Source organism: Sorex fumeus, unplaced genomic scaffold (genome assembly GCF_029834395.1).
Source record: "Sorex fumeus unplaced genomic scaffold, SorFum_2.1 ptg000002l, whole genome shotgun sequence".
Taxonomy (NCBI): domain Eukaryota; kingdom Metazoa; phylum Chordata; class Mammalia; order Eulipotyphla; family Soricidae; genus Sorex; species Sorex fumeus.
In genome coordinates, this window is record NW_026606059.1 from 62,513,263 (window position 1) to 62,528,495 (window position 15,233).

The 15,233-nt window shown below is 39.8% G+C and overlaps 1 protein-coding gene across 3 annotated transcripts in view; it reads left to right on the forward strand.

The window, feature by feature from the left end:
* The window catches only part of SAMD12 (sterile alpha motif domain containing 12), a 489,089-nt gene that overhangs the window by 188,872 nt on the left and 284,984 nt on the right, over positions 1 to 15,233 (forward strand). For all 3 annotated transcript variants that reach the window (XM_056110130.1, XM_056110138.1, XM_056110145.1), the window contains exon 3: positions 9,733 to 9,862. In XM_056110130.1, the coding sequence (XP_055966105.1) occupies positions 9,733 to 9,862 (130 nt within the window). The remainder of the gene's footprint in view (positions 1 to 9,732; positions 9,863 to 15,233) is intronic.

The window sequence follows — 15,233 nt, forward strand, 5'->3', positions numbered from 1 at the left end:
TGATAGGTATTATTCATAGTGTACTGGAAAGTATGTAAAATGCTCTGCATCACTAATCATCAGGGAGATGCAAGTCAACAACAATGAGACATAATCTTACATCACAGAGACCGGCACACATCAAAAATAACAAGAACAACCAGTGCTGGCATGAATTTGGTGATAAAGAGACTCTCATTGTTGGTGGGAATGCCAATTGGTCCAGCCTTTCTGGAAAATAATGATAGGCATCCCTCAAAGAACTAGAAATTGAGCTTCCATATGATCCCACAATACCGCTTCTGGGAATATATCCTGAGGGTGCAAAAAAGCACAGTAGAAATGACATCTGCACCTGTATGTTCACTGCAGTACCTTTCATTATAGCCAGAATCTGGAAATAACCTGAGTTCCTGAGAATAGGCGACTGGTTAAAGAAAACTATGATACATCTACACAATGAAATAGTATGCAGTTGTTAGGAAAGATGAAGTCATGGAATTTGCTTATAAGTGGATGGTCATGGAGAGTATCCTGCTAAGTGAAATGAGTCAGAAAGAGAGGGCCAGACATAGAATGACTGCTCTCACTTGTGGAATATAAAAATAACACAATATGAGACTAACACCCAAGGATAGTAGAGACAAGGGCAAGGAAAATTGATCCATGTTTGGAAGCCTCCCTCATAAGCTGGAGGAGAAGGCAGCTGTGATAGAGAAGGGATCACTAAGTTAATGAAGGTTGGGGACATCACTCAAAATGGGAGATGTGTGCTGAAAATAAATAAAGGGTCAAACATGGTGGCCTCTCAATATCTGTATTGCAAACCATAATTCTCCATGTAGAGAGAGAGTAAGAAGGAAATTGTTTGCCATAAAGGCGGGAGAGGGGAGGAGTCAGGTTAGGGTGATGGGAGAGATACTGATGGTAGAAAATGTACACCACTGGAGGGATGGGTATTTGATCATTGTATGGCTGAAATTCAATCATGAAAGCTCTGTAATTGTATCTCACAGTGATTCATTTAAAAAAATAAAAGTAGAGTTCAGTGACTGGGCAGAGTACCAGTGAATGCTTGGAAGGGCCCACCTTTGCCAAGGTCTGTATGGATCCAAATGCACATCTGTTTCACTACATTATGTTGAACGTCAAATGAAAAGTAGAAGCTACACATATCTCAAAAATGTGAGATATGTGGCTAACAAATATATATATGAAAATGCCTCTCTCTTTTTATTTTTGGGAGGGGAGCTCCTAGTAAAGAAAATATAATCATAGGAAAGGCTGTTTTCGTCCCAACCTAGGAATATCAAGAGCGCAGCTGGGACTTGAACCAGTTTTCTGACACTCAGGGATATAGTTGTGATTAATGGTGACAGATCAGACAGTTCTTTTCATTGATTCACCAAATAATTATTGAGTGCCCGCTGTGTACCAGGTACACAGGAATTCTAAAGTTAGGGATTCTAAAGTTAGGGATTCTTCATGAAATAATAAAGATCTCTGCCAGTGTGGAGGCTGATAGCAGTGGGAAGACACAAATAATTAACAGTTGCAAAATACGTAATCTATATTGTGTGTTAGGTGATGCTTCTCTAACAGTGCAGTAAGTTAATATTGAAAGTACAAAAGAGAGGAATACTACAGTATTCAGTAGAAAATCCAGGATATGACTTACTGAAGAGAGAGCATTTGGGCAAAGACTTGGAGGAAGTGAAGGAAGTGGTCCTGGAGATATAAAGAAAAAAATATTATAGGAAAAATAAGAAGTGGATTAAGGTTAGTATTTATGAGCAATAGCAAGGAGAGAACCTAGCAATGACTAGAATAGCAATGAATAGCAATGACTAGAACTGAATAGATTTGGCAACTGAAGGAATCAAAATAACTGCATAATCTGGGCCAGATCAGTAGTCCAGGCATATAGGCACCGCCTTGCACCTAACAAACTCTTTTTGGAGCCCCAACACTATATGTTATCCCCCAAACATTACTAGAAGTGATCCCAGAAGTAAGCCCACCATGTGTGACCCACCAATCCCCCCCACCTACACACACACACACACACACACACTCACACACACACAATACTGGCTAGTCAAGTTGTTGAAGTAAGTCATTTGAGAGACTTAAGACAAGAGAAAAATAAAATGATCAGTTAAGACCTTTAGCTACTTAAATAGAATTATCTCATTGAGCCACAGAAGTGTTTCAGATTGGGATTGTAGCAATGTGCATGAAAAGAGGAAAGTCTGATTCTAGTTGAAGATATGAACAGATCTGTCCACCCCCAGGTTTTCCCACTTTCTTACACATCGAATAGTAGAGGTGTTGGTTCAAAGATTCCAAGTTTCAGCAATAGGAATTACAGTGTCCTGAACTTAGATTATTTTCTCAAATAATTTTTGCTTCCTCCCTGCAAAAAAAGAGAAAGGCTCAGGTATGTGGCTTTTGTGACTGAAATTTCCAGACTCTCATAGAGTTGGGAATGTGTGGCCTCTCTCCATCTCCCTGTTTTTCCAGGATCCTCGCAGTCATGCACACAAACTGCCTCAGGTGCCATATAAGCTCATCAATGGCCATGATTTAGAGACACAGATCTCTCGGAAGGGAGCCACAAGCTGCAGAGACACCTCCAGATCCCCAAAGTCACCTCCAGTTGTATCACCCAATTTAAAATTTTAGAATTCCTGGAGCACATAGCCACACGACTTTTCATACTCTATTCCACTGATGTATAAAGAGTAGCATACCACATTTGATGGAATATATATTAGTACACAGGCTCAACCTGTGCAAAGGCTTAATGTAAGCTCCACGGTGAGATGCAACATCTTCACACACTTTCCTCTAAGGAAACTTTTTTAGAGGAATTTAAAAAGATTATTTATTACAAGCAATACAAAATAAATTATTTAGAACCTGCTTTGGAGGCATATTTGGATGGTGATCAGAAAATTCAAAATAATGGTGGTGGGAAGGCATAATGATGGTGGGATTGGTGTTGGAATATTGAATGCAATAAATTATTGTAAACAACTTCTTGAAAATAAAATTTAGAAAAAGAGAAAGGGAAAGAAGCAGCGGCTATTTTTAATTAGGTTGACATTTGAGCTTTTTTAACCAATCCAAGTTGAATACACACAGCACACTTGATATAGTCATACTAGTTCAGATTTACTAATCCCCTTCCTCTTTCTCTGTCTCCCTTTCCTCTTCTTTCTCCTCCTTCCTTTTTCAGTAACATTATTATCACATTCATGAAAGTAAATGAAAGAGACTTGAAAAGGCTTGAAAGGGAAGAAAAAGGCAACTCTTAAAGCTTATAAAACATGCTTATAATTTTTTATCGGATGCTATAATTATGTTTACTACTTTCTGATACTAGGTATAGCCAACTCAGAAAGAAAATGCCTAGAATTCAGTTCTGGGTCACAACATAGGAGGGTAAAATAACAAAATGTCTTGGGACTCTTTCAGGACTTCAGAAAAGACCAGAATTACCTCCAGGGTTAGAAGTTTGGGAACAATAGCGCAATCTACAGGTGGAGAAAGTGAGCTGGGGACAATGTGTTCTTAATGTTTACTTTGAGCAAAACCGTTCTCTTCCTCTTCTTCCTTCTCCTCCTCTTTTTCCTTCCATCCCTTCCCTTCTTCCTTCTGTTTCTGAGTAACAGAAAACATGCTCTCTTTGCTTAATGAATTGTATTCTGGTATTATGCTCCAATTTGAAACAATACGGTGTTTCAGAAAATGACTTTGGAGTTGGTTATAGAAAAGTGAGAATGCAGGGTGGAAGAGGAAAGATGGGTGATTGAAAGCATTACAGAGATCTTGGGATGTGACAAACTCTACACCTCCCAGTACAATTGTGTAATGAATAGATTGGTGAGTCTCACATAGGCTTATTGTCCAAATGACATGCAAAAATAGTGTAGGTTCTTGAGAAACAAATCAGATTCTGAAATTTATTCCCAAATGCGCTTGCTATTGGGAATTTGGGGGACATTAAAGGTAGCAGGAAAGATGAAAGACCTTAGTTCCATAATTAATCCATAATAATAAAGTGAAGACTTAAAAATCATCTAATAAATAGGAATAATGCTCATCTCACTACTTGATTAAGAATCACTGACTGAATAATAAGTACAGCTTATTCGTAGTAGAAATCATGATCCTTTTTCAGGCTACTAGACCAGAGTTCATTGAGATAGAAGCCTGCAGGTTCATAGGGTTTGGACGTCTGTGCCTAAAACTTTGAGTTCGCTGCCATTCAAGCAAGTGATCAGGTATCAGTCTTTAGTATTTGTGTTAATAAGGTGACTTATTACCTTGAGTACTTGTCACAGAACATACCCAGTGGGAAATGTATGGTCAATGCATCCAGCACAGGCTGTTGCAGATGCTTTCCTAATTTTCTTAGTGTTTTTGTGTTCATCGGCACCTAAGTCTGTAGTGGACTGGGCTTGTCTTATGTTCATTGTCCTCTGTTTTCCTAGAAAGTAAGCAAGTTAATGACAGGTTTTGCAGGAATTTTAGCGCACTGATATATAAGCAACTTTATGCTGGTGCCTTATCCTTACTAATTTACAACCTTATGTGACTGGTTTATGGGTGTTTTTAGAAGGTGTGATTAGCTTTACTGGCAAGAATCCTGCAAGAGGTTTCAGGGTAATGATGTGTCAGCTATGAACTTGTTCAGCTCATCTGAAGCAACATTTTTAGAGCAGCAAGGAGCCAGATTCAGAGGTGCTGACTTGTGAAACGTGGTGGTAAATGTATTTCTAGCTAAAAGAGCAAAAATTCTAATTTCCAAGTCATGAAAAAGAAAAGATGTAGCAAATGCCAAAAGAAATACAACTAAACAAAACATTTATTGATTTCCATGAAAACTGAGAGGCAGTGCCTATGTTTTCACTCATTAGTTAGAGGGAAATAACTGGAAGACTGAAGTGATAGCACAGTTGGTAGGGCATTTGCCTTGCACGTGACCAACCTGGGTTTGATTCCTCCATCCTTCTTGGAGAGTCCAATAAGCTACCGAGAGTATCCTGCCCGCATGACAGAGACTGGCAAACTCCCCGTAGTGTATTCGATATGCCAAAAACAGTAACAACAAGTCTTACAATAGAGACGTTACTGGTGCCCGCCCGCTTCAGCAAATCGATGAACAGTGGGAGGACAGTACTACAGTGCTACCATGGACTAGAACAGCATGGGCTAGACTTGCAATTCATTCTAGACTTAATAGCAAGGGCATAGTGTGAGAAGACTCAATGAGAATTCATTTCGTTCATTCACTTATTCTTTGTGGTGGTATGAAGCTTCCATAATTATGATAGTTCCTATTCTGAACACTCATTTAGAGCATTGCTCTAGTTACTGAGGATTGCAGGCTAAATTCTACCAAAGCTCTGATGCAAGATGCTGACCAAGAACAAGATGCTGACCAGGACCTTAGAATACAACAAGAATGGCTTGTCTCTTTGTCTAATGTGGAGGACTCATCTGAAAAAGCCAGGATCCAATGACTAAAAAAAATCTGAAGCTGGTTTATATTCATTTGTTAGTGGTTAGTGGTGCTATAAGTCAAGGCCTTTATTAGGAAACTGGCAAACATTTTTACACATGGTATCTTCATGGGGTGTAGATTCCTAACAGCATAGTGACTAGATTCCAATTTGATTACCAGAGAGACTGAGCTAGGCAAAAGATGTGTCTCTTATAACCTAGCCCCAGAAGTGAATTCTGTACGCCATTATGGCCAAAACATCAGAAATTCTGCCAAAACAAAGGATAGGAAACCTCAGTATTAAAAATAGTGAAGAAATACCAGTCATAGTGAGTGAAAATAGGACATTTCTGCATATGTAAAACCATGTAAAACATGTAGTGTCTCAGTAAAAGTGAAAGAAAATATTACACAAGAGGTAAAATGAGAATGTTTCTTTGTAATTAATTTAAAGGGATGACTAAATCATACATTTGGAAATAAAGTAATAAAAAAATCCTTTGATAAAGAAACCACCAAGTGTCCAGTTGCAGGTGATTAGATTTTTTAAGTGCTAGATGTATGCATTTGCTCCAGCGGGCCCAGTAAAGTCTCCATTGTGAGACTTGTTGTTACTGTGTTTGGCATATCGAATACACCACAGGGAGCTTGCCAGGCTTTGCCGTGAGGGCGAGATACTCTCAGTAGCTTGCCGGGCTCTCCAAGAGGGGCGGAGGAATTGAACCTGGGCCAACCAGGTTGGCTGCGTGCAAGGCAAACGCCTTATGGGTAATGGAATACTACTTGGAATAATACTATAAAATATAATACTGTACTGGGGCTGGAGTGATAGCACAACAGGTAGGGCATTTGCCTTGCACGCGGCCAACGCAGGTTCGATTCCCAGCATCCCATATGGTCCCCTGAGCACCACCAGGAGTAATTCCTGAGTGCAGATCCAGGAGTGACCCCTGAGCATTGCCGGGTGTGACCCAAAATAATAATAATAATAATAATAATAATAATAATAAAATAATAATAAAATAATATATAACAATAATATAATAATGTAAAAATATCCTTTGATAAAGAAACTACCAAGTGTCCAGTTGCAACTGATTAGATTTTTTAAATGCTAGATGCATGCATGGGCAATGGAATACTACTGGGCTATAAAAATGGAAATATCTCAGTTTTTAACAACATAGCAATAGACCCAGAGAGTATTACACTTTTTGAAATAAATCAAAGACAAATGCTATTAATGTCACTCATAAAATAAATAGAAACAAAGGAAATGGATAAACAAGATTGTTACTCATATTTAGAAAATATGTTGGTGATCAAAAGAGGGGAAGCAGATAGGGAGTAAAACAGGTATAAAGGAGTTAAATATATGGTAGTAAAAACTATACTTTGTGGGGGCCACAAATGACTGTTCTGAGGACTTACCCCTGGCTATGCACTCAGGGATCCTAGCAGGCCTCAGGACAATATGTGGTGCTGGGTACCTAACTCTGGTCAGCTGTGTACAAGGCAAGTGCCTTACCATCTATGTGAGCTCTCCTGCCTAATCATTTTTTGGGGGTGGAGGGAGGGACATTGAAGGACTTGAGCTGCACCCAGACATGCTCAGGTCTTGCTCCTGGCTCTCTGCTTGTGGGACTATACGCGGTGCTAGAAAACAAACCAGGGTTGGCCTCATGCAAGGCAAGCACCTTAACTCCTATATTATCTCTTCAGCCCCCCAAACTATAATTTTGCTGGTGATCAGGATGAATAGATGAGGAATCATACTAATCTTGATCTGAACTTTCTGCCATACTCTAAACCAATGTAACCTCAATGAATTCTTTTTTTTTCTTTTTTGGGTCACACCCAGCAATGCTCAGGGGTTACTCCTGGTTCTGCACTCAGGAATTACTTCTGGCAGTGCTTGGGGGACCATATGGGATGCCAGGGATTGAACCCAGGTTGGCCACGTGCAAGGCATATGCCCTACCTGCTGTACTATTGCTCTGGACCCAGTAAAAATTATTTAAAAAATAACATCTGAGGCTTTGGGGCATAGTACAGTAGTTCAGGCACATGGCTAGTAAGTTTCTGACCCGGGTTTGATTCTTAACACCATATGGTTGCCTGAGAATAATGGGGTATAGCTCTGGAGGATGCTGAGAACCTCTGTGTGTGGCCTTGAAGTCCCCCAGTTCTTCTGGGAATCCCAGGTATCCCTTGCGCCATAGGCCCTGAGTAGCACCATATCCTCTGGTCTCTGCATTGAACCACCATCCTGGTTGGATGAGAATTACTGTTGAGGGACCGGGGAGTCAGTACAGCAGGTCAAGCACTTTCCTTGTATGTGACTAACCCAGGTTCAATCCTTGGCATCCCATATGGTCCCCTCAGCTCACCAGGAGTGATTCCTAAGTGCAGAACCAGAAGTAACTCTTGAGAATTGACAAGTGTGACTCCCCCAAAATGAAACAAAGAAAAAATTACTGTTTGGACCCTTGGATCTCCTGAGCAGTGCTTGAAAGGCCCCCACAATATGAAGTTAAGATCTGAGGACTATTAAACAAAATCACTGTCATGTAACTTTCACTATTCTACACTAAAAGTTTTTTTTTTACATTTTTATAAGATTGGCCTACTTTTTCCCTCTTCAATTTGTTTTAAAAACAAACAAACCAGATATCACTACAGAACATAAAAATAGTTTTTGCTATGATTTATATGCCATGAGATAAAGGTAACCTTAAACATAATAAAAGTAATATAGCCATTAATATATGCCAGATATATTGTTTTTTTCAATGAAATTTCTGAAGCTGAATATACCAGTTTTATTTTTAAAAGTAACAACAAAAAAGATATTGGGAGCATTAGGAGTCAAATAATTGAGCAAATTTGGTCTTTTCATGTTTCCATAATCGGAAAGACCAAAAGAGAAGTGAAGATTATTTAGGTGAGAAATTCATTACTATTTTGGGCCAGATCTCTTAAAGAACTACCAGTATATGGAGCTGGAGCAATAGCACAGCGGGTAGGGCATTTGCCTTGCATGCAGCTGACCCAGGTTCAGTTCCCAGCATCCCATGTGGTCCCCCAAGCACTGCCAGGACTAATTCCTGAGTGCAGAGCCAGGAGTAACCCCTGAGCATTGCTGAATGTGACCCAAAAAGGAAAAAAACAAAAAACCTACCAGTATCCTAGACTTTATTTGTAAATTCTAATATAAATTAACATAAATTATTGGCATATTGACTTTTGTTAAACTTAAACTAAGTTCTGTGGTCCATGAGGGACCCCATGGTCCATGATCTGGCCTAATTGATCAGTGTTAATAAACAAATGCATTTTTCCATGCCACTTTTCTAATCCTGGATCCTCTATACCTGTTTTTGTGTATCAGAAACACCTTTCTGGAAGGTGCAGTGAGCAATGAGAAACCTTGGTTAGTTGACATCTCCATAAGGTCAAGTTAACCCAGTGTCTGGTTACCATTTCCCATGCACTGGTGAAATGACATTTAGCTTCCTCATTATGACATGGCTAATTCCTGAACTTTAGAACATTCCCCTAAACCCAGCGACCCCCTCTGCCAACTACTCCAGACATCTACCTCGGTCCTGCAACAGCCAGTTCTAAACTCAATCTTAGCACCCTCAGGCCCCTACAGCTTTGATTTTGGTTTTAATTAAGTCACCATGATTTACAAAGTTACTCATGTTTGAATTTCAGGAAAACAGTGTTCCAGCACCAATCTTGTCACCCCTGTCAGCTTCCCTCCAACAATGTTTCTGGTTTCTCACCCACCCCATAGCCTGCCTTTGTGACAGGCACTTATTTTTAAAATCTAGTCCTCATGGTTCCCTATGCTGTCACTGAGTGACCTAGAGAGTTTGAGACACTTTCTGAAAACACAGAGAAAGGCACCTTGCGGTCACTCTTTGATCCCCCCATATTGCAATCAATTGTTGAGCCACCCAATTGCCTTTGTTACTTGAAAATACTTCTTCCTGTGGATTTTTCCCAGCAGATAGAGCTGGAGAATAGGTCTGGTTTCCCTGGGCTTCTTGATTGTTCTTTCCACTTGTCAAAGACAGGGAAAAGGCTTCTGGAGGTTAGGATGAGAACCAGAGCCAGGTATTTATCGAAGAGAATTCTGCCTGTAGAATCAACCACTTGCTAGGAATTCTAACAGAAATGCCTTTGTAGGTTTGGGACTGACGTTAACAAACCTTTTCCTTCTTTATTTATAGTCTGCTGCGGTGAAGCTGTCAAAGCCAGTGGCTCTGTGGACGCAGCAGGATGTCTGCAAGTGGTTGAAGAAACATTGTCCGAATCAGTATCAGATCTACAGTGAGGCATTCAAGCAGCATGACATAACTGGTAAAGTATGCGGTACCAAAAATACTCCACCCCCTTTCCTATCACCACCCGTTGGCCTTTTCCACACCCTCCCCGTGAAATGGCATCTTCCCGAAGACATTTCTGGTGTGGGTTTATTTTAACAGAACTGATACATGCCAGGTCTGTGTGAACTCTGCTACTGAGCAAGCCTAAGTGATCATAACTGACAATGTGGAATTTGAGTGTCCAGTGTCAAAGTGTGGGAATCGGGGTGAGGGCTTAGGGGATTCTAAAGAAAATTCTAGAGAAGAGAAAGAAAGACTTTCTACTGCTCCTGGTTATTGGTGCAGAAAGTAGATATTGTAAGTGGATTTTGAAACAGGAGATTTCTAGAAAGTGAGTAAACCATGAATTAAATAACCTTGAGTTCAAGCACAAACTGGGACACCATTTCTGTGGATGGTATTTGAGTATTACTTGTGGAACTCAAGTAGTACAATGGCAGTCAACTGTAAAACAAAAAAACTGGAATCAGGCACTATTTGCATAATGGGATATGAAGAAGGGAGCATATATTCCTAGTGGTATGTTTAGTGCCCTTATTATTTATTACCCATCAAAAAAGGGTAATAATATTTATTTCAGATATTCTGATATTATGTACAGATACTGCCTACCTACCACCCAGGTGATATGCTTATTTGGGCAGCTTTCTCCATATCATATATTTTAAGGGCATGTCTATCTAAGAGGACTGAGCAACATACCTTGTGTTACAAAACTGCTTCCATGAAAAAAATTGCCAAGAAGTCCAGATATTAGTACAGATTTTTCCTTTTCACTAAGAGGTCATTGACATGCTAATACAGAATTCCCAAACTTAGCCTACTGCCACATTTACAGAAAATAATTACTAAGCACCCAGTGGAGATCTGTCTTCTTTAAGCAGACCAACAGACAGTGTCTCCCAGTTGCACCCAACACTTCTAGATCTCTTCTGTGGAGAAGTGGCAGAATCACGTACTTTGGGAAACCCTACTGTAATAAGAAATTGGCTTGCAGTTGAGTAGCTCAGCATTGTAGATGTCAAGCATTTTCCATTTTAGTAAATCTTACGTCTTTATTCAGTGCTCTTGCTTCAAAACCTGTTGCATAGGCTAGAACATATGTTAGCATTTTAGTGCCTTATCTATAGATCAAAAGCACAGCCCACCTTCATAGAGCAGGTGGTCTACGAAGTGCGTTCATTGGGTCTTCGCTCCTTAAACTGGATCACAGCCCCTAGAGAATCATATAACTGGGAGATTGTGGAAGGCTTTTAAATTTTGTTTTAAAATACTTTTTTTTTTCTGGGGCCAAAACAATAGTACAGTGGGTAGGCTATTTGCATTGTACACAGTTAATCTAGGTTCAATCCCTGGAACCCCATACAGTCCCCTGAGTAGAGTCAAGAATAATCCTTGAGCACAGAATCAGAATTAAGCCCTGGCTGTGCTTCCCCCCCACAAAAAAATAGTAATTTTTTCTGTTAGCAGTAAATGCTTGATTTTTATACCTATTTGATATGTAACAACAAGTCTCACAGTGGAGATGTTACCGGTGCCCACTCGAGCAAATCGATGAACAACGGGAGAACAGTTCTACATTTATATACCTATGGATATCTGTATACTTCAAGATCACATAAAAGTGTCTTGCATAGAGAAGGATCATGAGTGACCAGAGAGATACTACAGGGTTTAGGTTGTATGCCTTGTACACAACTGAGCATGGTTCAATCTTTGGCACTGCATATGGTTCCCTAAGTCCCACCAAGAGTGCTACCTGAGCACAGAGCCAGAAGTAAGCCTTGAACACACTGGGTAAGAGGAAGGGGGGAGGAAGGCTGATATCACATCATGATAGTGGAGATTGTTTAAGAAATCTTACACTAAAGGCTACCAAAAGCACAAAATGTATTCTTTGGATAAAGATGGTTGTGTCAACAAAATTACTTTTCTTTGTCTAGTTTACAGATTTTATTTGTATATTAAAAAAAACTTTCTAAAAGAAAATAATATATTTTTAGATTTGAGCTAGAATATCAAAGATTTCCACTAATCAAATTAATAATAAGGAACTGTTCCCAGTGTAGCTTAAGATGACTTAACAAAGAGTGAAGATACCAGGAAAAAATAGAGTGAAAATACCTGAATTCATTAAGAAAATAGTTCTTTATGTTCTTCTCTGTGGCCCTCATGGGCCCTCAAGGTAGTGACTTTCTGGGTGAAATTCCTGAAATCTTTTCTTGCCTGGAAACAAGCTGTCTTTCAAACACAACAAGAAGTGCTGAAGTGTGTTTGGATTCCAAGTGTTTGTGTAGATTTCATCTCATTGTTTGTTTGTTTTTGATTTTTGGCCACACTTAGCTGTGCTTCTGTCTCTGTGCTCAGAGATCATTCCTGGCAGTGCTCTGAAGACAATAGGGAGTACCACAGTTCAAACCCAGGTCAACAATGTGCATAACAATCACCCTCGAGGCCCATTCTTAAATACTTTTTTTTTAAATAAAAACAATGAAGTTTTATTTTTTTATTTTTTTTTGTTATTTATTTATTTATTTATTTTACTCAAATATTTTTATTTTTTTTAATTTTTTTTCCCGCTTTGCTGATGACATTGTTTTATTTTTTATTTATTTTTTTATCATTTTTTTTATTAGTGAAACACCATGAAGTACACTTATAGACTTATAAATTTTTGTGCTTGGGTTTCAGTTATACAATGATCAAGTACCCATCCCTCCACCAGTGCCCATCCTCCCCCACCACGGGTCCTAGCATCCCTCCCACCCCCCATCCTCCCCCCCACCCCCCCGTCCCACCCTGCTGCTGTGGCAGGGCATTCCTCCCTGTTCTCTCTCTCTTCTTTTGGGTACTGTATTTTGCCAGAGAGGCATTGAGTGGCAGTCATGTTTGGTCTATAGACCACTTTTAGCATGTCTCTCCTACCCTGGGAGGGTCTTCACAACACCCTTTATTTGGTGCTCTCTTCTCTATCTGAGCTTCCTTCTCACCTAGCACATGTGGCTGGCCTTCAAGTCATGGAGCAAAATTCCTGGTACTAATCTGAGCCCTTCCTGGGTGTTAGTCTCCCGTTTTGTTGTTTTATGTTCCCCAGATGAATGCAATCTTTCTGTGACTATCCCACTCTTTCTGACTCATTTCGCTTAACATGATACTTTCCATGTAGTACCACTTGTATGTAAATTTCATAACTTCATCTTTTCTAACAGCTACATAGTACTCCATTGTGTAAATGTACCAAAGCTTCTTTAACCAGTCATCTGTTCTCGGGCACTCAGGTTTTTTCCAGATTTTGGCTATTGTAAAGAGTGCTGCAATGAACAAACAATTGCAGATGTCACTTCGACTATACATTTTTGCCTCTCTGGGATATATTCCCAGGAGTGCTATAGCTGGGTCAAATGGGAGATCGAATTCTAATTTTTTGAGAATCGTCCATACTGTTTTCCAAAAGGGTTGGACCAGCCTGCATTCCCACCAGCAGTGACTGGTTAAACTACACAAGAAGAAATCACCCAACCCCATCAAAAAATGGGGCGAGGAAATGAATAGAAACTTTCGCAAAGAAGAAATCCGAATGGCAAAAAGGCACATGAGAAAATGCTCTACATCACTAATCATCAGAGAGATGCAGATCAAAACAACAATGAGATATCATTTCACACCACAGAGACTGGCCCACATCCACAAGAACAAAAGCAACCAGTGCTGGTGCGAATGTGGCGAGAAAGGGACCCTCCTTCATTCTTAAATTCTTAAGGGAGGAATTAAAGAACTGTAATCTAGGCCTGGGGAGGTAGAGTACAGTTCTCACCTTTCATGCAGACAAACCAGGTTGAATCCCCGGGCACAACATATGGTCCCACGAGTATTACTAAGAGTGCTCCCAGAGCATTGAGCCAGGAGTAAGCCCTGGGCATAACCAAGTATGGCCCAAAAGCCCCCAGGAGAGAAAATTCAATAAAAACATGAACAGCACTGTATAATGTTTTTAATAACGCTGTTACTGTAATATAACAAGAACAGGAACCCATGTTACCTCTATAATAATCATTTTAAAGAATTTAAAACTTTTTTGATAAAGAGGAAGAGAGAAAGCACAGCTGGTAAGGCACTTTCTTTGTACTCAGTTGACCCAAGTTTGATCCATGGCATCCCATCTGTTCCCCTGAGCACAGCCAAAAGTGATTCCTGATTGCCAGATGTGGCCCAACAACAACAGCAACAAAAAGATTTTTTTTTAAATAAAACTGGACAGATTGGTGGGGGGAGGACAAATATAAGAAAATCTCATACAAGGTCAGTTATTCCACTTGTAACGATACTTGATCAGTTAGTAACTATTTGGCTGATTATAGTTACTTTCACCAAAAAATGTCTATATCATGTTTCTTAATGCCTGGGTAATTCTAAGGGAAAAACCTTTTCCTGATCCTAGGGGAAAGGAGTGTTATCTTTTAATAGGGATGGGAATTATGAGGTGCTCTTGAGGGGACGGGGACAGGGAAGCATTTATCATGATTTGAAGAAGGTGAGTTGCACATATCCAGAAACAGGAATTACGTGCTTCAATCTTATGGAGTAACAGTAGCTCAGTAGCATGAGGGAAGCGGGCATGGGAGGGAGATCCATATTTCAATCTGTCATCACATTGCTTTTTAGTGACATGCTCAGTCTCCATGAAACACCTCTGATAGGGGAAATTTCACCCTTGTTGGGCTGTTGGGTATGCTACTTAAGCTGGGCGGGTTCTTTAACCTCACCTCCTCATCTCCAGAATAGAGATCATAATAGTACCTGTCTCAGTGCATCACGGTCAAGATTAGATGGACTAATGCAGGTAAACCACCAAGTTACCATTCACCAATACCCTCCCCAGAGTAGTATTGCTCCATTATTCATGTCAAATCATCTATTAGGCATCTAGAGCACATGTTCTCATTGTGATTGAAAGCTTATTTCCAGGCAAGAAAAAAAGCCGACTTCCTTAAGAAGTTGGAAAACCAGGGAATGAGTCATATCAATAGATGGTCTGCATCTCTTTGGCACTTATGTCTCTGAAGTCTCAGAAGTCTACTCTCTACCTCTATTCACTGACTTGTACATGAGAAATGTCCAAATGATCAGAGGTGGCAAGAGCTAAGAAATGAGCATTGAACTGGTTAAAGAAACTTTGGTACATCTACACAATGGAGTACTATGTAGCTATTCGAAAAGATGAAGTCATGAAATTTATATACAAGTGGTACTACATGGGAAGTATCATGTTAAGCGAATTGAGTCAGAAAGAGAGGGACATAGAAAGATTGCATTCATCTGGGAAACATAAAGTAACAAAATAGGAG